Consider the following 24,529-nt stretch of genomic DNA (forward strand, 5'->3'; position numbering starts at 1 on the left):
GAAAACCTCCAAAAATTCTCTAGTAAAACTGACAGAATATATGATGAGCCACTTTTAAACACTTTAAAACTTTAAAAACACTTTAAAACACAAAGGGTAGATACTATTAACAATTGCTAAGCATACCTTCAAGTGTACCAGTAAAGTTCATAAAGAGACGGTACACAGTGTTAGTATTAAGTTACAAAAACAAATGAACTTAAAGAAATCATGTCTTTATCAAATTTCATTTGTTTTAAACCCCTAAGTTATTAGACTACTTGTACTAAAAAAATACTTGTTTCCTGTTCACCTACTGCAGTTACACATTAACCTAAATACACATAATAATCCAACAGCAATTTTAACAGCCTTTTTTTCTTTTCCGCCCATCCTCTTGATTCAAAGCAGAAGAGCTCATTAGAACAACTAGCAATTGTTTGGAGCCACAGCTTTAGCAACAGCTGTACAAACACATCAATCTCAAGTTAGGAACTCTGCCATAAGCTCAATAATAATAATATACTCACACTGTTTAGCTTTGGGGCTATTACAGTAACTTTGGTCATTTTTTCTTTCCAAATGTTATACTGTTGTAGCCCTCAAAAAACACATTGAGAAAGACATTTAGGGAATTGGGAGCCAAGAGGGAATTGCTAAAATAGTGATAAAAATGAGTCCTCTAAAATTCCTATAGATAAAAAATGGTATTTCCTCCTTATCCAATTAATTATATTGGTGATAGAGATTCATTATACAATGATGTTTGCTCCTTTCCCAATTAATTTATATTAGTGATAGAAACTCATTGTACAAACATTACTTTGCATCGTAAAACGTTGACCTTTTTGGTGCACACACTGGAGGCCTTGTGGCCATGCCACTGCTGTCAGCCTCCCCACTGTGTAATGAGATGACTGTAGGTGATGACAGACAACTTCCTCCCAGTGCAATCCCACCTCAATACCGACATTACCAAGAGCAGACTTAGATGACTGTGATTAGAAACTGAACTGGTTTTATATTTTTTCTCTTCAGATGGGAATGTAACCTGAGCAATACAATGAGAGCACATGTGATTTTAATAAAGGTCAGTCACACTGGAAATACAAGGGGTTTTTTTAAACAGACTCACCATCAAGGTTGACTAGCAGAGAGCTATTGGAAGTCATAATGCCTATCTGCTGCAGAGATGCCTTTTCAGGATGAAACATTTTAAGGGATTAGGAAAGGGGAAGATACTGCTTGACAAATCTATTAATTTTGAATACAGACTGAGTTAAAAGGGGAAAGATAACTCCTTGATATAGAGTATTTTTAAACTATATATATAGTTATAAAGTATATAAAAATATATTATATATAGTATAGAGTTCATAATAAAGTATTTTAAAACTATAAATTAATGGAAGATGTTACATTTTATCTCAATGTGCAATTCAAATACACTGAATATGGAGTAAAACACTGAGTACTAAAAACAGAATCATGGCCATGTTTGCTAACTTGATTACAGTCTCTTCAGGAATAACATGCGCTGCTGAATTTTTTTTTGGCATGATCAAGCCCCTATCATACACATACAAAAAGCTACATTTTGTCATGCAAATTTTCCATTGTTTTTGTTTCCTTGAATTTTCCCAATAAAGTCTCAGGAGGAAGGTGATGCTGTGAACTGCCTTGTTTACCAAGTCATCTAAATTCCAATTCCTCATGTCATTCGCCAGCTCCCATCCATCTAATATTACTTAGGTTGCCACAGTAAAATGATATGATAAGATCATGGGAGAGCTGTCCAAAATTGGTTTGGATGTAGGAAACAAAAGGAAAAAAAGGGTTAAAAAAAAAAGTAAACTTCTTTTGAAAGGCAATTAAAAGGCAATAAACCAGAATTCTTAATTACTTGCTTTAATTAGACATGAAGCAGAGGAAGGGAAGGAAATCTGTAATAATTTCTACAAAACAATAATTACTGCTTTTTTAAGTTATAGACTCAACTGTAAGCCTAAATTTAGGGGCAAATAACTTATCTGGTGGAAATTAATAAATTTAACCAGCATCTAATAATTTTTCTATTGAAAAAAACATTTCTTCTTTTCATCAAGTCCCCAGCATTTCCTACAGTGCCTCTAGATAGCTGATCTCTATGAAAGTCTTCTTAGGGCAAACTACTCCACATAATGTGTAAGTTGGTGTCTTTTTGTAACCACTTACTCAAGAAGATTGACTGGAGGTGTCCAGTCCCATGTTCAAATGCAAGGAAACAAAAAATTAGGTTAATTGGTTTAGCAAGCATACTTAACTATTCTCTGTGAGGAAAACCAACCTTCACAGGGGAGGATAGTTAATGTTACTGATGTTGTCTTTCCAAAGCAGGATGGATGTACTTTTATCACCCAAATTCTGTTCCTCTCATTACCTCCCCTAAAGGAGAGTCAGCACAAGCCTAGATGAGGAAATGCAATTGATTGTCACAGCTGCTTGTAGCTCTGCTCAAAAGCAGATAATGAACAAAATGCTCATTACTAGTCTTGCAATGAGCACCTAGAGGAAACTTTCATTAAGTAAGTGACAGACCATTCTTATGCCGCTGCTTCACTGAAGTATTTGTTGGAAAGAGAGCTGTAACACAGCAAGAGGGAAATTAAGTTGAACTGCAAGTCAGAACATTTCTTCTTTGCTCAGCTTAAGCCCATCAATGCAACACAGACTTTTGACCATGATACAAAACCCTATGCATCAGATGCTTAGATACAGATATTCTCTAAGACAGCTCACAAGGAGGTAAAGATGCAAATATATTTCTGGTATGAAAAGATGCAAAAATATTTCTTTCCAAAGTTTTATTAATATTCCTTCTGGTCTTTCTCTGGGAAATACTAAATCTCTTGGTATTGACTGCTCATATGATGTTCCATCATACTTTTGAAGAAAAATCTAGAAATTCTTCACTAAGTATTTTGATTATGCTTCACTAGCAATACACAGGAATAGAGACATCATAGCAAAATCAAAAAATGCTTATATATAAACATTTTCTTCTTAATATAAAAATGGAGTTACAAGTCCTTATTACATGAAGATTGTATTATAAACCTAAAGCATACATATTTCTTTTAGATCTTTAAAATAAAGTTAAAACTCAGAACTGAGTAGCTGGTTTGAGAATGAGCTGGGGCTAAAAGAACCATTTTAAATTACTCTGTTTTCATGCACTACTTATACAAAGTCTGCGTGGAAAGTGCTGCAGTGGAGGGAGCAGACTTTTAAGAATTAGAGGCAGAAGGCTGCCTGGGGTTAACTCCATACACACTTCTAATCCACACTGCTGCTCAGTCTTGGCTTATTTCAAAAAGCAAGTAACCCACCTAAGAGCTACAAAAATAACCTTTCCAACGGACTGAAAAGTCCAGTGCAATATATCTAAATTAAAGGAGAAAAAAGTCAGGAGTAGTTGAGACAAAAATGGGGATAGCTGTGGATCTTGTCCACCCCCTCAGAGCAAAAAACCCAAATCTCAAATCTTTAGGTTCACAAGCAGGGTGGCAATTATGAAAGGACATCAGTATTTTTCTTGCATAAACTCCTGTACCTCGTAACATTTTGCTGTTGTTGTTATTGTTTTTGTTGGTGGTGGTTTTTTAAGGGGGATCTTGGGGTGTGGGAGGAGAGAAAGGTGTAGCATTTTCCACAGGATCTACTCCTGGTCTGGCTGTCTGTGTGACTGCTGGTGCCGATGCACAAGAAGCAGCTGGATCATATGTACAAGCACAGGGTAAATAAACTAGCAGTACCTGACATGTAGCTCATTTTTTACTAACCATGAAACAGCACCTCCAGCTAACTGTGGCAAGTCCTGCAGCTTAATGATTTGGAAAAGCCAAGAACAAGTGAGTAAGGACACAGAAGTCAGGGAAGCAGCACCTTTGCATGTGTAACTTTATAGCTGCTACATGAGCTCAGTTTAAGGAGGATTTTTGTTGCATGCTCTTTGTGGAGATAGAAAGGCACACACAGCACATACTTAACAGCTTCCATCTGTATTCTAAAAGAATAGACTTTCAAAGTGTATATGTGAATCTATGCCAAGAATTACACCAACCCATTAGTAATAACTGGACTCTCCCACTGCATCCTCTGAGTTCAGTCCTCAGAGATTCTTATCCTCTCTTGGACACCATTTGCTAGCAATTACTTTACAGTAAAAGCATCCTGTTTTATGGATGAATTATTTCTGAGGCTTGATATATCATAAAATGTTATGAAAGAGGAAAAAAGAAAGATAGTTTGACTCACATACCTTCTTTTAAGCAATCTACTTCACATATAATAAAAGTATTTCTCAAAGCTAATTGTCTATTCTTTCTCTACTCCTACAACCACCTTTCCTCCTTCAAAACCCAGCTCCCAGATGGTTAATAACTTCAGGATAAATTTGGGGGTTGCACATTTATTCCCTGGATTTTATCCATGAGATTTGCCTCTTAAATTTCCCAAGTGAAATATAGACTCACATGATCCACTTAGGGACTAAAACACATACATGCTATTGTTTCTTCCAGCTCATAAGGTAACTGAAAAAATATGTTATTTTCAATATTCAGTTCCAGATTGAAACAATCTCTCCAGCTAGATAACTATAAACAACTTTAGTATTTATCTTGTCTCTCTTGTCTCATATGCAAAGCATTTTTGAGTTACAGAAATGGGTGGAATTACCATGAGAATTGGTTTCCTCCAACCAACACCACTGCTTTCTCCAACTGATGTCAGATAAAGGCAAAAATACAATACTTACATATTAGTTTTAGTAGTTTCTTGCCAATCCATTACTCAAAGCCCTATTTTCTTTCTCCCTATATCTGAACAAGTTTTTCTTCATTCAGACTTGATGCATAAGTGGGGCAAAACCTCAGATCATTTAATTATGCAGGAATACATAATTATTAATTGTACATGTATTCTAACATTTTAATGAAAAATGTACCAAACTTTGTAATTCCTTAAAAAAATCTTTAAGCAATGTTGAAGTCTTCTACGAATAAAATCATGCACTAGAGTACACTCTGAATACTAAGCCTGAATCCCACATTACCAGTTTTAACTTTTCAGTAGCCAGTGATACTACAGATACAATTTTTATTTGTTCCAGTTCAAGAGATGGCATAGCTACAGTTATGTTGGGTTATGCAAGTAAGCTTTGTTCCCCTATTATGAAAGACTATTGAGCCTCCTTAGAGCATGGTCTGTGTGCATGGACATCTGTTTTTAAGACAGAGAAAGGGAACAATGAAGAGTGTTTGTGAAACCATGCATGTTTGCCAAGCAAGACTTCATATGTGTCTATGATCTTAATTTATGGTAATAAAGGAAAGCATCTCACTGATAGGAACAGACTACACCCAGCACTTTATAAAATGTTTTGTAAAAATTATTTGGAAGTAAACTAACCACTGCAACACCAAGAGTTTAAAAGTGAAGCAAGGGAGCTACAGCAAAGAGGAGAATGCAAAGCAATATGAAGGGGAGAAGACTGATGCTGTGCCATGGACAGACCTCCAGCAGACTGGGTAGTCACAGCTCTGGGGGAGCACTTGCTCAAAAATATTTTGCTGCAGAACATTCTGCCTATCAACTACTATTTAAAATCGACTCCTTTCACTCCCACCTTCCTGCAAGAAGTACTGTAAACCTGTACTTGCTTACTTCTAAAAACTGTAATAATTGCTGTTTAAGGAAGCGACTGTGCAGCGCTTGGGGGCTACAGAGCAGCCTTCTGAGAACACAGCTCTATTGCTGGAGCAGAGATGACAGCCTGCTAACATTCACTCCCACTGGCTGGAACTCCAACACCCCGTTATCTTTTGAGGATCTGCTCAGAGGTACAACCATCCACTGACACACGACCCTATTTCAGGGGTCTCTGATAAGATCAATTCCCATTACCTCCTTGATTTCATGTTTGCAAGCCTTCTACCACCCTCCTTCTCCTCTCAACCATCTGTGACTGTAGTTTGGATATTATCAAATAACACTGATTGTACCTTGCCTTTTGCTGCTTTTTTTGAGTATATGCACACAGCATACAGCAGGAGGTATGTAAGAAGGCATCCCAACAGGTGCACCAGCTCCAGACACTAAAGGTTATCACTGTTTTGTCCTGGAGATATTTCCAACATTTTAATGTGTATCATACAAACTCGTTCATTTGCAATAGAGCAAATACCAAACACAAATATTGTTTCCTGTTAAAAATTACAAAGGAGGAATGGGAGAAAACCCAACAAGAATAAGTTTAACATGAACATCCTTACCCTTACCTCTGTGCTCCTCCAGTCGAGACTGAAAGAGCATGGCTTACCTCCATGTTACCTCCATTTCAGAATCAATGCTGCCTCTAAATAACTTGCACAGACTGATTTATTTCCCAACTGCCCTTTCTTTTCAAGCTCTATTTCCCCAAAAGCATTACTTCTCAACAACAATTTAACAGAAGTGACACACACTGAATAATCTATGATTTCTTTGGTTTAGCAGCAACATTCTAAGAAAATTTCTGCTAATCTCTTAAAATACTACCATTAATAATATTTCACAGAGCAAGAGTTACCATTTCTCATTTCCCTAGATCAATTAAAAAACCCCCATAAAGTAGCACATGCCCCTTAAAAGCTTTTTCTGAAAGAGTTTACTGTATCTCAGTAGTTTACAGAGAAGATTAATTCCAACACTGCTCCCTTTCCCACAGAGGTCCTTTCTGTAATACTCTGCGTTTTCTGGCTGGGGTCAGATCAGAAGGAGGGGAGAGCAGAGAGAGATGAAGGAAAAAGAAAAGCATCCTACTAAACTCCCGTGATTTGAAAACATACCACAACCAACCAACCAACCTGCCTCCCCCTTCCCATTGTATCTGCTCTGTGCATATTTGTACCTAAATCCAGGATCCAGTATTTACAGCCACTGGGCTGCCCGTTGCTGCAGCAGGTAGGATTTACTGAGTGCAGAGATCCCAGAGTGTCAATCTGTTTAATCCTGTTCGGCATGGTGAGCAGTCAGCTGCTCCGATCCCCACGGCTTCCAAGGAACCCACTCGCCTGCAGCCTGGGATGGGTTACAGCTTCTCCTGAAGTGTCACCCAGATAACGTTACAGGCAATGCCATCAGAATGAGGAAGTCACTCTTATCTTCTCAGGCTGGTTTAGACCCCTGCCTGCCTTCAGAGCAGCTCCTCTCTCCTCAGAGCAGGGATGCTCTCCTCTGACTCACTGAACACAATTCCAGTCTTTAAATTCACATGTGGGAATAGCCAGATGCAGCAGATTACACTCTACCGTAACTACCCTAATTGAGGCTCAGGGTGATCTTAAAAAATACAACAAGCCAGCAATTCTCCCTCTCAGCCTTCAGAAAAGATGCAGTCTAGTACCCTACAAAGCTCTATAGTAACCCGAATGCACTAAATGGACCTTTAACATCTCTTTTTATTTTACACTGCATAGTTAGTTTTAAATGCTTTAGCTAAAGGCATAAACAGAAAAACGACCGACATTTTCCGGTCAGCTAAACCATGCAGTGCTTTCTCTGGAATTTCTAATTTTCCTTGACAAACAACAGATTCTGTCCTCATCTTCACCTTTTCCTGAGCCTTGTTTGTGATAATCAATCAATCAAACAAACCCCACAATACTAGGAAATCCATACCATTTGAAAATTTAAGATCTTGCCCTGCTTTAAACTACATTGCAGATCTATTTCACCTCTGAGCTCATATTCTGCAAGATGTATTTCTAGTTCATTAAGCTGTCTTCCTGTTCAGTAAACTGAGATGGCACGTATTTTAGGTTTTGTACGTGCATTCTTCACCTAGCATGCCACAAAAGCATTTGTCTATAAATATTAAATTGCATTTTTAATTTTTTTTTTGCTATGCAAACCTAGAGAAGAAGTTTGGTTTCTTCCCCTGAACACATTATCAGCTAATTTTAAAGGAGCTACATAAAGCTACATTCTACTAGATAGATAAACAGCCAAAGCAAGAATTTACATTTTGTAAAAGCAAAAAGGAAATTATTTCTAATACTCTATGATCATTGGGAAAAAAAGCCCAAAAATGAGATTGAACGAACAATACTGTACAGTACACCAACGTGTAGAGAGGGTAAGAAGACAATAAAGCAGTGAAGGGGTTGCCAATGACACTAGCACAAACAAATGCATGTAATGCAAGGATAAATAGGAATTTTATGTGGAACTGGGAGTCTATAGGGTCCCAGAGTCAGAGCAAGCTTACCACTGGCATGTAACACAAGTTGGGTACACACACCTTATCCTGTCTGCAGTGTTGAAGAGTCGTAGTCACCCTGCATCTGAGAATAATCTTGTGCTTTTTAAGAACAGCTAATCTAAATTCTGAATCAGTTTTTCCTTCATAGTCTCCTGCACTGAAACCATTAATTCTCATTCTTGATCAATTTTCTTTTGACCCAAAGCAACTTTCAAATGACACTGAATTCCTAAGGGTGGGGCTGTTGTGAGGGGGGCAGGCAAGGCAGAGGAAAAAACCCTCTCTTTCTCCAGGGTAAGTGATCTTTTTGGTTTACCACCTACAGTGAGACTTCCACTAAGGCTAGTTTACTTGTCGTGAAATTGTGGAATATCTGAAAATCATTCTAGTTTCTACTTGAGTAAGAAAAAATATAATAAATTAAACAATCCATTTCTATTACTCTGCAACCATTCCCATGCACATTGAGCATTATCAAGAATATCCAGCAATTCTTGTTGCGGTAAAAGTCTCACAGCTTTAACCAACATCTAGTTAGATAGGTTATCAATACAGCTTTGAAGTAATGCTTTCCATATGTAAGAAAACTTCTGACCAAAAGACAGCAAAATTTATACAGAAAACTGTTTTTAGATTGGTTTTCTTTTGCTTTTTAACTGCATAAATACTGCCCTTATAAAACTGATAATATATGCAGGAAGATATTATAAATGCTCTGGGAACCGCATCATTTGCAGCTTGCTATTGCAAAAAATTCTTCCGTTCCTACTGAAAGCAAACACTGTTATTTTTAGGTTTTGCTTTGACCCCTTCTCAGAGAAAAATCTGACAAGCAAATCAAGGTGGTGAAGGAGGGAATGACCACATGGATTATCTCAGAGTCGTATTTCACAGGTTACATGGTTAAGAAGAAAGTATCATGGATACACATTTGTCTTGGATGACCTAGTTTTTGTAAAACAACAATTGCTGTGAAGCAATTGCTTCACAGCAACACTGGAGACAACAAACCCCACATGAATGTGGTGCAGAGTCACTGGGCACATTAGGTAAGAATTTGGTTGAAAAACATCTCAAATACATATGCTGAAACAATAGCTACAACTTCCTTATGATCCAAGGGGGAGAGCTCTGACTTGTAAATTCTTCTGAATGTAAGCAAAAGGCAGGTGGCTTCTATATCACAAATCCAACATTTCTTAATTTAAAAGGCAGAGACCATTATGCAGTACCACTGTCACCTCAGATCCCACTTAAAACACCTCAAGATGTATCAGAAATCTCAGTTTCTGAGACAGGGACCTGTATCAATACATGTAATTTTATGCCCAAACAGGCAGCCTATTAATGTCTTTCCATGGTTTACTTCAGGCTCTACCACAGAGCTCTCTTTGTCTTTTAGCTCCATCCGGTTTTCTGTATTCCAGTGCCATATCCTGCATTAGCTACCCCTGTCTGCTAGACAGCTCTTCCTGCAATCCCTTGCATCAGCAGTTTTTTGTAGGAACCCATCCTTGGTAACAACAAACCAGTCAGGTAATCTTAATTCTGCAGGCAGGAATATGTCCACATTGAAAACATCTTTAGGAAAAAACCCAGCTGGGTACAGAGCACAGGCTCAGTGCACAAGAGATTGGACGGCACAGGGTGTTGCACAGCAGCAGTGAGCTGCCCCTGCTTCATCTGCTGCTCAGTACTTGAGAACACAGGCCATCAGGAAAACAAACTGTGATGAAATTACTAATGAAAAAAACTCATATATTGATCTGTGCCAGCTGACTAAAGTTGGAATAGTTGTGGCTCTTTTTTTTTTTCCAAGTAAAATTAACTTTTAATTTTCATAATGTTTCATTTTTTACCTTACCTGTGTAAATCTGAAATTAAGTTTTCTTGGTTATACACTTTATATAATATTCTTTTAAAGAAATCAATAGTTATCTTCATTTCTGAAAGAAAAGTAGGCCCTTAGCAATGTAAGATATTTCTCAGTTACTTAGAACTGGGACAAAATAAATGTCCAGGTGAATATGTTGTCTATTGAAGATTTTAAATTTCCTGGCCAAAAAAGCCCACTCATTTTTAAGACAGCATTTTGTAAGAAAGACTGCATCCCAGTGATTAAACAAAGAAACTAAAGAGGAAAAAGCCCAGCTAGTAAAGCACTCAGTGCACATCCCAAGTAGATCAGGTAGCACATACTTTTTATGATAGACGCAAATGAAGCATCAGATGCCTGTATCTATTACCACAGTGAAGGGACGGGATCAGCTTTCTGCAATTAATCTCAGGGATCACTGATGGACAACGTCAGCCCCCCAAAACCATTTTAAGGTATTAACCTTGTGCCAGCTCACCCCAGCACAGATGTAACAGCTCACCACTCTCTGCCATTGACAGTCAACAAATTAGCTCATTACAGCTTCAGCTTCTCACAGGTACCAGCTCTTAACTGCAGCATCTGCACCCACCATTTGCTGCTGTATTAACTTCCTCATGGAAATGCTACCTTGTGTGAGGCTTCTATTAATAGTCTTGCATGTAAGAATGGAAACATTCATCCCCTTCTTTCATTTAACAGGACAACTGGAGTTAAGCTGACTGCATTTCTCATACTCCTAAGATACTTGCATGGCAATAGAAATATATAATAGAATTATATTAAAACACAGATAAACAGCATTCCAACTTAATCTTTGTAAGGCCCCATTGCATTTTGCACCATCTTAGTGAAAACAAGCAGAACAAGACAGGGAAGCTAATAAAATACAAAAATTCCAGATTTAAATACCTATTCTGAGTTGCCTGAGAGCAAGAAGCTAAAGAGCCAACCTTTCTTCCTTAATATCTATCTTGGCAGGGTGGGGAGGTGTCTGTGTCTGAAAGATTATAGCATGAGAAAACACAGCTACAATATAATTTTTAAGCAAAACTAAATCTGTCCTCTCCAGAATCTTGCCCCTCATATTCCCGACATTCCATTTAAAAAAGTAATTAATAGATTTTGGAACAATACTACAAAGTTACATAAAAAATTCTTGTTCATCTTAGGAGGGGAGAAACTAATACTAGATAACTGAAATTAATAGAAGTGAATTCTTTATTCAGTTCGGCCAGGATCTAAATGTCCCAAACAATTTTTGAAGTGATCTATGAGACGAATACTTCCACGATTTAGTATTGCATAGTTCTTACAATTTTGAGTCATGTTTCTGCATGTGGTAGAGAAAAGATTCAGATTTCTAAAACTGTGCTAGACCAAAGACCACCCAGACCTAGGAGTCAAAGTCAGACATAAATCCATAACTATTAAAATTCTTGAACTAAATAACATTGCACAAATCAATAGGAATTTTATTTACAATATGCATTTTGCATTTAAAAAAAATAAATCAGGCTGACTTTCCATACAAATCCTATCTTTGGCAGCTTAGGCACTCTGCCCCACACTAGAATACTCTAACACAATCGAGAAGTTGTAGACAGCAAAACCACATCAATAAATAAACCTGAGGTTGAAGCTTCAAAGGTGAGCTCCCACACGACCATGAAAATTCTGAAAGGAGCCTAACTTTGCCTTTTCCTCAGTGTACAATGTGTGCACAGTTTAACTGCTTGGGGTACAGCTGCACCACTAGGATCTGGTTTCTTTAGCTCCACACACAAAGATCATCCTGTTCCCAAAAAACAGCCTCGCTGCTCCTCAGATAAATAACACTGCCAGTCTGCAAGGAGTGGAATCATTACCACAGCAGCTCTTTGGACTTAACATTCAGAGTGTTGTTTCCTGTTCTTTACTACCCCTGCTGCCAGCTGCCAGAGACACTTGAAACTCAATCAGTCAGAAATTGTATTGTGCAATGAATTGTGTGAACATTCTTAATTTGAGATTTCCAAGAGCTCCCTTCAAAATACTGGTATTTTTCAACAACAAAAAAAACCCCCAAACAAACAAAACAAAAAACACGCCAAAAAACAAAAAACCAAAAAAAAAAACCCAAAAGAAACAAAATCTTGCAACCAATAGCCATCTCCAACTAAACACACTGGCTATTCCACCACCTGGCCAACCTGAGAGAAGTATTTTCTGACTGAGGGTGAAGAGATACTTTTATCTGGGTGATTTACAGCATTCCATTCTACATCTTGGGTAAAACATTTGTTAAGAGTAACTGATAGCAGGACACTGAAGTGCTCGGGCTTTAATTAAAAATATTGGGAAATGAATCATGTATCCAACTATTCAGTCATCCAGGCTAGTATCTAAACAAGTCCTTCCTGTCTCCAGCTTTGCAGAACATGCCCTAGCTGCTGCTCATGCCTACAGTAAGAAGGAATATCAAAAAGCACATGACACAGTAAATTCTCTATCCATCTTAATCATTTGGCTATTATTTACTTGAATTTTTAACTCTGTTCTGTGCTGTAGCCAAGGGATTGGAGCTTAATACCACTTGCAAGAGTGAAGAAGCCTTTCAAATAAATGGTTAGATGTTCAGTGTCCCTGGTCTTCTGTTTATCTGGAAAAGCTTTGGGAAAATTCTGACTCCATAACACAGTCACCACTGCAGCATGCCAAACCAGCTTGAAAAATCCCAGCCACTGTCAGTAAAACCACAACAAACCAGCTTTAGATAATTCAAACAAAATCTTTTGGATGAGTGTAAGGAATTTTGTTTCACATACATTCAGTACTTAGCAAGGGGTGGGAGGGGGAGAAGGAATAGGCCATGTATCATCTGAACTTTGGAAAAAATACAGAAAGTGTTCCAAGCAAGAAATATTTGCTGTCCTAATGAGACATACTGAAGAAACACTCAGTTTTTTATATTAATTTTATTATACAAGTCACCCTTCATCATTCATTTTTTTCTTTGTTTCCACAAGGGGAAACAGCCGCTTGGTGTGAAAAGGAAATCTGGTCAAAACAAGGTTTAATTTTCCAAACCAGTTTTAGCTGCACATACAGTGGGTTTGGATTCTTTTTAGCATAAATTTCTTATGTAATTATCTTAACTAAAAATGCATGCAGTCAAAGACAAAAGAATATATTCATCAGAATGCTCAGAATACTGAATTGCTCTTGACTTAAAATTAATCTCTTTTAAGGCACTTGAAAGGAGAATGAAAGGAGTTCTACCAGATCAAACCAGGTCATTAAAAACCCAAAACAAGAAAAGCAAAGCTTTTAAAATGGGACGCATACTCCTCGTAAGAAGTTCTGATGCTGAAGTTCCATGCAAATGCATCTGGACAAATTACTTCTTTCTGCTGCTTGGTATTACCAAAACACTTTTCTTATTCTACTTCTCCTAAGTTCCTAAATTGTAAAAATGCTATTTGGTTAGTTACAAAGGTTTACCTCACTGCTGTGTCTCCTCCTTTTGCCTCTGCTCAGTGCTGTTTACCACCCGCCCCTGAGAGAGATCAGCTTATGTCACATGGCCCTTCTAGGTGTGGCAGATGGAGCACAGCCACAATCCAACACTCTGCTGCTCCAGAAAGCAAGAAAAGCACGTGGGCTCTGAAAGCACCTAAGTGGATTTCAAAGAGAAGCATTTAACACAAAAAAAAAAAAAAAAAACTTGAATACTTTCACAGCTTCCTTTATTATATTGAAAGATACCTGAGCAAAATTAAGCAGCCTCCTCAATTCCTCTGCACTGCAGCTAACAGGAGAGCAAAACCAGAAATGGGCATTTTCTCTCTCACTCTAAGCCTGGATTTCAGATGCCCTGTTTTTGTAAATCATGACCACAGATTTGTTACTAAGTATGTTTAAGTACATTCAGAGGCTAGCTTTACCATAGGCACAACAGATAGCAGGAGAAAAAAAAGGGGACTTCTTATACTTTGTCTTATACAGATGATTAAACAGAGAAACACTTGAGATTGTATAGTGTCAAACAATTCCACAAATGTGAGAGTTTCTGTGTTGTAATTAACAAGTTTTTTATATCTACTCTGAATTAGAATAACTCAGTCCTGAAAAAGGTAAGACATTTCTGTTTGGGTTACACAGAATGTGTTCTACACCTATTTGAAAGAAAATTACCTCTGAGCCAAAGAAATTAATGTGATCACACCATTGACAAAATTGAAAAGTGCAAACATCCTTCAAATTACATCACCACCCCTTAGCAGAACTGTGAAAATGTAGTTATGAAATAGCCACTCTGAATCTGTACTTTTGATATTTCAGTAAGTTACTACACTCAGTTAAGACAACAATACTTCTTTAGGACAGCAACTAAAATTCAGCTGCCAGAAGATTGTTTTAATTGACACAAAATTTTTTCCACATTCTCTTTTTCCAGTTAGTTTCTCTTGAATAAAGCATGCCATTGTGGTAGAAGTTTTAGATTGCTAATAATGTTAACAATAACAGAGCAAAGCTATGTTATTCCACAAACAGCAAAAGACAGTCAAATGCTGCTACTTTTAATTTACTCCAGTTCTGAAGACTGTAACTTCACATGGTCTTACAGAGGTGATGTGAATGGGCACTGGATCCCATTGCCTGGGCTTTTACTCAAGCAAGCAACCAGGACACAAAGAGAACACATCACACAGCTCCAGGGTACCACCTGCTGTAAACACCAGCTCTTTAGATGTTACTCTGAGACTGTAAACACAGCTCTGAGCCAGTGCTTTCCAGACTGATTCTGGCATGACTATATGTAGTCCTGCCACATCTTTAGGATGAAAGGATAAACACACCTAAGCCTGTTCTACCGTATCAACCAGCATTTAAAATACATGTATTTTGTTACTCCTGAGACAATGAGAGAAGTCAGCACAAAATGCACTAGAACCAGCCAAGAACTAAGTTAGGCTATGACAAACTCTCTAAAACAGACTGGCAACTGATATAAAAAATTTAAGGTATATGTTAGCAATTTGGTGGTTTTCACCAGTCAAGTTCTTCCTGTTTAATACCACCTAAAGAATACCTCAATCTAGTCAATCAGTGCCCACCTGTCATGCTGGAGACCAGGGTTCAACTCAGCAATGGGGAGGTGATTCTTCCTTCAAGGGACATGGTTAGTGGTGCACTTGGCAGTGCTGGGTTAACAGGTAGGCTTGATGATCTTAAACCCTAGCAGCTTTCCTACCTCCAGCATATCTGTAGGTTCTTACATGCAGCTGGATTTCCCTGGACCCCATGTTTAAAGCCTCTCCCTATCACTGAGACTTTGAAGCTTATATTAAAGAATGAATGCACACCGAATTAGGTTATGACCACACCCAGCATGGTGCAACAAGCAGAACTGGAGTTTTTCACAAGGAGAAATACTTTCTTTGATTCCATGCCATTTCTTACATGGAATAAATATATCTGGGGGCAAAAATCTTCAGCATTTCTGATAGCCTCAAAGGCACTAAGAGGAGTCCAAGACTCCAGGAATTACTTAAAACATACTAAGTCTCTGCTAGCAATTCTAACTTTTAGGATAGGATAACAGGGTAACTCAAGTTCCAAGTGGCCTCAAAACCCCGCGCAGTCCAATCTTCTGCTCTAAAGGATGGGTCAGTTATGAGATCAGACCAGCACACCTGGGGTGTTGTCCAGTCTGCTCTTGAAAACCTGACACACTTTTAAGCTCCTCTTGTAACGGAGACTATTTCTGCTGCACTGTAAATGGTTAACAGACAGTAGAGGTTGGCCACAGCGGGCTTACAATCACAGGGAAAAATTACAAGATTTTGGTTATCAAGGATAATTTGATATCAGGTTTACCTAAGATGATATTTACTATTTATGCCTGCATGTCAGTTATGCAAATGCCTTCTGTTGCTATAGGGGTTAAACATTATATATGCATCCTAGAAAATGCAGACTGCAAATTTCTGAAAAGCATTATCAGTATGTTTTCCTGGAATCATTAAATTGTTTTATTAACTTATCACAACAGTCTCTTTTACACAGTTTGCTCCAAGAATTCCATTGCTTTTTTGCTTCCTTGTTGGACAATAATGAATTTATGTTCACTAGTTGTTTCAGTTAGAGAAAAACATATTACTATTTGGACTCAACTCAAAACTAGAAGAAAACACAAGCAGGTCCTGAATTGTAATTATACCAATGTCAGTGAATATGCATTCAAAATAGAAGTGAAACATTGCATAATAATGCCATCAATTTAAGAGATATCAAGGGCCTCTGTAAAAAAGTGACTGATAGTTATATTAAAAGTGATGCAACATTTCTAGTTTAGCAGGCTATTTTACTGTTTGCAGGAAAAGTGAAATGAAGTCAATGGAACACATTCAGCAGCCTCCTCAAAAAAACAGAATTGGAGGAAGTCAGTAGAACCCTAAATCCTGCTGGTTCCACCTGCAGGCACTGATGATGACAGATGATGTGATGTAATGTAATGTGAGGATGTCCCAAAAGGTGCACAAGCTTTAGCCTGCTCCTTAAGGAAAAAGAAGCAGCAAGCAAAATATGGGTAACAGAGGCACCCTAACAAAGTAATTCTCAAGGCTTCAGCAATTTTTTTCAAAGTTTGTTAGAACTGAAGAGGGACAAGTTAAGAAAGCAAACAACACTTCAGGATGGTTTTCTTCAATTGCAAGATAAAAACAACATTTGCAGGATATGATTTGAGTTTGTACTATATTCTAACCTTGGTTAGAAAAAGAAACTGCTGTCAAAGGAAGGCTAATTGCAAGCAAAGTAACAACTCTCCTGGGAAACCTAAAGCCATCAGAATTGCTGGTTTATATCCACCCTCTACCTCCCAAAGATCAGCTGTGCAAATACATCTGTTCTAAGCAGATACTTTTTATGCACCGATTTCCTTTCCAACTACAATATATAAGAGAAATATATTTGGCAGCTCTCTGGGACCAAAAGTAGATTCAAGTCAGTATTATAAAAATTTCTTTTTCTCAACTGTAATACTGAGCTCCCAAACAGGGCAAAATCCTTTCATTAGCTATGTACGAAAACTCTGGAGACAAATTAACCACGTACTTATGCTCACACATAGAAGTCAGCATGGGAAATATCTCACAAGTCTTCCTGGGCTGCATTATGATAAAAGAATAATGCAGGAGTTAGAGGCAGGTTTATGCAGAAATCAATCCTATGATGTTTCAGAGTACATGTGAACTTGGTAGAGAGAACTGAAGTAGAAATTCAAATTGTGAGATTCACCAAACCTCCTTGTCTAGTTTAAGATTGCACAATGCCAAGGAAGCAATTCATAGAGACTTTACTATTTATCAAGGCTCAGTTGGAATTTGGCTATTAACTCTATCTGACACAGTTTGGCTATAAAACTCAATGCAAAGATTATTATCTAATGGACCATGTCAATTGATGACATTTTACTTAAGTTTACTTATGCTCAGATGATGTTTTTAACTGCAAACTCAACTAAAACCACAAGGTGGGAAAGTCAGGACAGAGAATTCTTGTTTTACTTTATACTTCAGCTACTTTATTTACCTGGACTAAGGCATGAGAACATGTTTGAAAAATCACACACGTACAACCTAAATTCAAACCATCCCTGTCACTATTAAACTAGCAGTGCTTTTGAGAAAAATATTTGTGACTAAATGAAAATTTATGATTTATTACACTTTCAAAACAAATGGTAATTGTGAAGTTGAACTTCAGCTATTAAAATGCATGTATCTCTGCTCAAGCTCAAGTCTGGCTAATAAATAAGCTGAACTGACACTGCAGCACAGCCTTTACAATCTTTTTCTTAATCAAAACATGTGGACTGTCAAATTAGACTGACTGCTCAGCTTAGCCTCTCATGGGCTCCTTGAAAGGCTTTCTATCAGCTGGCTATCTGGATGGGCAGCCTGTTACTTGGAAGTTTTTATGAGGAAGTAATTGATTCATCAAGCAACAGAATTTTTAGATTAAGGTTTGGTGTCTTGTAGAACTCCAGCATATTCCTCTATATCACTTTCTGCATGCAATCACACCCGTCTGTGTAGCAGCAGCAGCAGATCCCTCTTGCTTTGGTGCCCTGGAAACTCCAGTCCCCACCTTCTGCCACCTGGCCCCCAGGCAGCACAGCAGAGCACGTCCCCCAGCAGCTCATTGTTAGGAGTTACTTTCCCCTCTGGCCTGGGCTGTAACTCATTTCCTGCAGCTGCAAACGCTGTCAGGCAGTCTCACAGGCTGAGCTTTGGCTCTGAGCCACGGGTGGGGATCCTTTTTCCTTGCACATGGCCTATGCTTCACTTGCTTGCAGTCTCAAAACAGCAAATCCTCCCCTTCCACAGCCTCCCTCTGCTCCTAAGCAAACAATTGCTGCTGCCCAAGTCATCCTTCTTTTCTTCCACTACAAACCAGGAGTCCTTCTTCAGTTATTCGAACTGGATGCTCATTTTGCTGGATCAAATTCTCCTCCTGATACATAGAGCTTTCCTCTTCCTGTATTGAACAGTATTTAGACTCAACATGAAACACTCCCTTTCTCAAGCATAGTTTTCAAAGATCTCAATCACACATGAGACTTTTACCTTTACTCTGTCCCTTCTTTCACTGAGAACTGGTATTCTGAATAGGATGCAGCTGTGTGACAGCAAACTTACTTAATGTAACAAATTCAAAATTATTTAAGCCCATTCAGTGGCCTCAGTTATAAAATCTCTCTTTCTTCTTGGGAAATATCTCTAGGTCACCCACACTATTTCTGTCTTCCTTAATTCTTGAATAGAGGGTCCCTAGAGCAATTCAAGAAGAGCCCTGACACCTGCCCTACATCAGTCCTTCCCATCTTGCAGATATAGAAAATGGCTCACTCCACAGTAATTTGAACAAATTTATCAACCTTTGTCTTGCAAAGGCATTTGATCTGCCTTATTATTTTAAGATTATTTGAGAGAGACTTCATTTCTGTGTTTATGGCTGCAGTCAGGATGGCATCCTCAGAGCAAAATCAAAAGCCAGTATTCAGTACAGGAACTGTGTGTGGTTTGGCACCATGTTACTGAGACATCATCTACCTCTCAGATTTGAACCAACCTATACAGATTTCTGGATTCTGTGATGGTGTAAAACAGGCAAACACTGTACCTTCAAGTAAACAAAAGACTTCTGTGGTCAAGTTTTGAAACAAACAGATAGTAATGTGAATTGGTAACTAGACATGGTCCCCCCAAAATCTTGTAACTTAAAGGAGACGTTAATTTAAGCCTCATAATCAATGAGGCTTGTTGCAGCCTTTGTATCTCTCCAAATAGTAGCTCCAACAGAATGGGTATGATGGACTATCACAAATTCTTCAGAAGTCATCACAGACTCAGAAAAGACAGTAAACTTGTGATCTAAACAGGCAAGAATTCACAAACAATTTTAAATAGCTGCCAGTTTTTCTGATCTTGCATGTTCATTTTCATTACACTGAATCCTGTCCCCTGCCCTTTACCCAAAGCTCTGTGGCAATGTAAATGCCCTGAAAAGAAAGAAGAGGACTGCACTCATTAAATAGCATGTACCCTAGAAGGAAAAGAAACCCATGTTAAAAAACAGAGAAGCACCAAATAAAACAACAGGAATGATCTTTCTCCCCCACACCCAAAAACATGTGGGAAATCATTACAAAAAAAATGTTGCCTTATGCATTACTTGTGAAAAACATGTTCTTCCAGAGCTAGTGATTTATTTTTGTAGAGTGCACCAACTGTTACTCAGCCTCTTCACTACTCCCTTGTTTCTCTTTTCCCCCTATTATAAAAGGGATTTAGATTTTTTAAAAAATTATATTCATCTGTGAACTGCACATCAAATTGACTGAATGACCCAAATAACTTGCAAAAATAGATTTGATGTCCATCGGAGCAAGAGGTCAGGAACTTGCAATCAACTCTCCCCCTAAGTTACTATTCATGTAGTGAATATCTTTTCTGGGCAATGCTTTCCTCATATTCTTAACAAAGTGTTTATTACCTTAACGACAATAAAATTTTAAAGATGGAAGATATTATAAATGTATTTTTTTAATCCAGACATTAAATGATTACATGGCTTCACTAATACACATTCTTAAAGGAGAAGCAATAACTACACTTCTAGGCAAGTAATGAGGGTCATTTTTGAGGCTGAGAATAAAACAACATTACCTTTCATGGTTGACAGATAATGTGTGGACAGACAAGGAATGGCCAAACCAACTGTTAGAAAATAGGCTTCACTGAACATATTTGCTTCTTTAATAATCATGCATGTTTTCCTACTTTGGATAATAATTTGAGATTATTTAAGGTATTCAGTATCACCCAACATTTCTGTACTCAGGGATGAAATGTGGTTTGACACACCATAAGAACTAGCTGTCAATTAGGAGAAGTTTGCCATTTCAAAACTTTGAAGTTCATTTCACCTCTGATATGCTGCAGCTTTCCTTTTTTTTTCCTTTTTTTTCCTGTTTTGTTGCCAAGTGGTGCTACTGATAAACACTGTTGAGAAGATCAAAACTGTAGGGTCCATAGATACAGAAAGGAGTACAAAACTCTTTAGCACGCTATCTGTATAACCTAAGCACTCTACACCCAAGTAGCCAACCCCACCACTTCTGATGGTGATCACCTCCTCCTTTCCCCTGCAATACATAAAGCCTCTCTTTGCCTCAGCCTCTCCTAAGAGCTTGTCATGTCAGACATGCAAAAATTCCAGACTCACAGTCCACGAACTGTACAGAATTACTCAGGCTTGGTGCTCACACTGTAAGCCTCACAGAGGACATGTATTTTCAGACCAAAAAAATCCTAATTTGTTTAATCTCTCAAAAACTCTGAAGTTTTACTGAATTATTGTCAAAAAAGGAAAAGAAAATCTCTACTGTAAAGACTGAAGGTACCTAATAAAGTACTAGAAATCTAGGGAGGACATGAAAAATTATCCATCCAAGAACATGGACTAACTTAAAATTATGTAAGTCGCTCATTTGTTCTTTGTTAGAGGATTAGTAGTGTTTTTTAGGAATTCATACCTCAATCAATACCCACAATGAACAATTCTGAGAAGATCATCTAATTGTTTTTCCATTCTTCTGATTAGCATATTCCCTGATGCTTTATTTAATGAAATGCAGCACTTAAGAATGAATAATTGGTTTGTGGGATTGTCTGAGGTACTTCTCACTATGGGGGGAAAAAGAAAATCAAAGCATTCCACTGGTTTTGCTTAATTTTTATAATCCTTCAGTGAAATGAAGACTATCAATCTCTTTCAAGCAATAGAAATATGAAGTAGGGACCAAAGTGAAACAAATCCAGTGGTTTCAAGTGCCTTGTCTACCCTTCCCCCCCCCCTCCAATCTACTTAACATTATGTAACAGCTTGCATGTTCAAGGCAGTTCACACTCCCTTCAGTCACACGCAGGGGAAGCTTTACAAATGAAACATCCATCTCCTAAAGCCTGACACCCAGCAATGTGGGAATAAACAATTAGCAGCTGCTTTTTATCAGTTGGGATTAGGATGGCATACCAAAACATCCCTCAGGAAGCCTGTGGCAGGGACAGAAGGCACTTCTGAGGCTGCATTCAACCCTGCAAATTATGCTCATTCTAGCAATGGCTTTCTCTTCTTCTTCAGTGTCAGTGATTAATCTAATTAATTAATGCTCTTTACTTCAAAGCACCATGTTAAACAAAGTATCCTTGAAATGCTCTGCCCCATCTTTCCCTAAACAAACTCTGAAGAAAAAGAAGCAATACAGGTCATGTCCACTGATTTGATTAAAGAAGTTACTTTTGTAACTTCTCAAACACAAAACCAGCTCTGTCTGTCCATTGGGATTCTGAAAGGCTCAAGGTATTTCATATTATGTACACATATATACATATAGTCCAATACAATCTGCCTCTCCTAATAAAATTGCATTCAAAGGTGAAGTCCCTAAACTCCAAAGGAAATTTGATTTATCTGTTCTTGTGTTGTTAAAAAAAAAATCCAGATTTCACCCCCTAGTCCAAGAAGAAAAAAGTTTTAGTGTTACTCAACTGTATTTTCCGATTTTATCATCAGAACATCTGCAAGCTTTCCCTATCCAAATTATTGTAGGACACAAAATGACAAAAGACTACTCCAACTATACAGCTCAATCCTTCAAACTGCCCCCCCCAAGCCCCCAGTCACCCTGCATTCAGGAAGCTCCTGCTGTGCCTGCCCCTAATGTAAGAAACACAGACTCACCCCTGTTTTAGTCAAGCATATTTATACAGTGACTTAAAAAATGGGGAAAAAATTGTAATAGCTGGAATGGACTGAATAATTCAAAAAATTGTAGTTACATTTATGAAAAACTTTCCAAAACCAAGAATTTTGTGTTTTGGAGGACAAGTTTTCCCCAACATCACTTGTCTACTAACCTTATTACCTGCAATAAGAAACTCTTTGAAATGCATCTTTTCCCATGTGATGAAATGTCTTCTAATTAACTATTTTTCTGTTTTTTTCCCCCTCCTCTCTTTTTGTAAGCTTACATTTTTTTTTTCTGTTCACAGCCTGCAAACTCAAGTAGCTGCAAATGAGGCAAGCAAGCATTTTCTCTAATAATAATCTACTTTTTGAGCCTGGATAGTTTACAGAGGCAAAAGATTAGAGCACACTAAAACCCTAAAACCTTTCAAAAAGCATCAGATTTTTCTTGCACCCTTCAGGGGAATATTCTTTCATGCATCTGAAAAAAAACCAAAGTAAGATTTCAGAGATGCTATGGGAAAAAGTGTGCCAGTGCTACTCTGAAAAGAACAATTTGTGTGCCAGGGCATATGGAGGAGTGTATTTACCTTTTCCATTGCTGAACCTTCATGACCTCTTACTGCAGGACTTCTCAGGAAACATTGATAATCCATTCCAGAGATTTTCTTCCCTCCCCACTTTCAGCACTTCTCAGGTATAGATTTTCCTATCAGCTGCAGCTTGATCTAATATGATATATAACTCTTCACCAAGATATAATTTGCTTAAACCTCTTCTCTATCTTCAGCCACATTTTCCCTTAATGCTGAGAACTGCCAACTGCTTATTCTTGGAAAAGACAGAGGGGTTGCTGAAAAGGAGGCAGTGCAGAACACCGAAGCTGCAATATGCACGGCACTGTCCATGACCCAAACCCCACGCTGCAGCCATGATATTTTCTGAAGAATCCTTCCCTTCAGATTTTTTCTCCTGAGAAGCTGAGAGGCCTCAGGAACAACATGCAAACAATGGTTATCTGCTGCTGTGGAATGCAACAGGTGGATCTGTGATTGGTCTCATGTGGTTGTTTATAATTAATGGCCAATCACAGTCAGCTGGCTCGGACTCTCTGTCTGAGACACAAACTTTTGTTATCACTCCTTCCTTTTCTATTCTTAGCTAGCCTTCTGATGAAATCCTTTCTTCTATTCTTTTAGTATAGTTTTAATATAATATATATCACAAAATAATAAATCAAGCCTTCTGAAACATGGAGTCAGATCCTCATCTCTTCCCTCATCCTAAGGCCCCTGTGAACACCGTCACACCACGCTGCTGATGTCTAGGCTTTGTGCCCATCACTCCTTACCTTTGTGGTTAAAAATGCCCTCCATCTCCATGCTGCTGCGAGAGTGGGCGATGCAGAGGGAGCCACAGGGGACCAGGCCTTCCGCAGCTGGGGAGCGATCTGTGGTTCGCACCAGGCACCAGTCGGGCTTGTCATGGGGCCTCTCCAGGACCTCCACGGTCTGCCCACGGCGGATGGTCAGCTCGTTGCTGTTGCAGGCGGTGAAGTCGTGGATCACCACTGTCAGCTCGCACCCACCAGACAACTGCCAGGGGAGAGAACAAGGAGAAGCCAGATGAACGCTCGTTATCAAACCATCCGTCACGCACCGGTACCTATTTAGGACTCCTGGCAGGATTTGTATTTTGGATGAGATAGCAGGCTTCTGGAACTTTCCACATCAAGAAGAGAGCGTTTCAAAATCAGGCAGTTCTGGTGTTTTAGAACAGATTTCTAACTCTGCTTGTCTCTGCCTATTGTTCAAAGCACACTGGTTGTGACAGTGCTGGGCGGAGGATTTAAGCAGCTTTTCTTGCTAGACTGCTCCGTATCCCAAAAGCTGAAGTAGCAGTCGCTTCTGAATATATTTTATGGGTGATAATTAGCAAAAAAAAAGGTCAGATATTACTAAATGCAGTCACCCATGAGCTTTGTTATCTTTCAAATTCAAGAGAGAAAGAGGTAGTTTTTTCAAATGAGCTTACTGCCTTATTCCTACCCTACTCACAGTTTACACACACAGGTCACAGAATTGTCCAGG

At 38.4% G+C, this 24,529-nt stretch overlaps 1 protein-coding gene across 1 annotated transcript in view; it reads right to left on the reverse strand.

The window, feature by feature from the left end:
* Positions 1-24,529, reverse strand: part of TRIO (trio Rho guanine nucleotide exchange factor) — a 244,215-nt gene that overhangs the window by 43,744 nt on the left and 175,942 nt on the right. Inside the window, 1 exon segment of the mRNA XM_036378951.2 lies at positions 23,791-24,034. Coding sequence (XP_036234844.1) covers positions 23,791-24,034 — 244 coding nt within the window.

The sequence above is a fragment of the Molothrus ater genome, chromosome 1 (genome assembly GCF_012460135.2).
Source record: "Molothrus ater isolate BHLD 08-10-18 breed brown headed cowbird chromosome 1, BPBGC_Mater_1.1, whole genome shotgun sequence".
NCBI lineage: Eukaryota > Metazoa > Chordata > Aves > Passeriformes > Icteridae > Molothrus > Molothrus ater.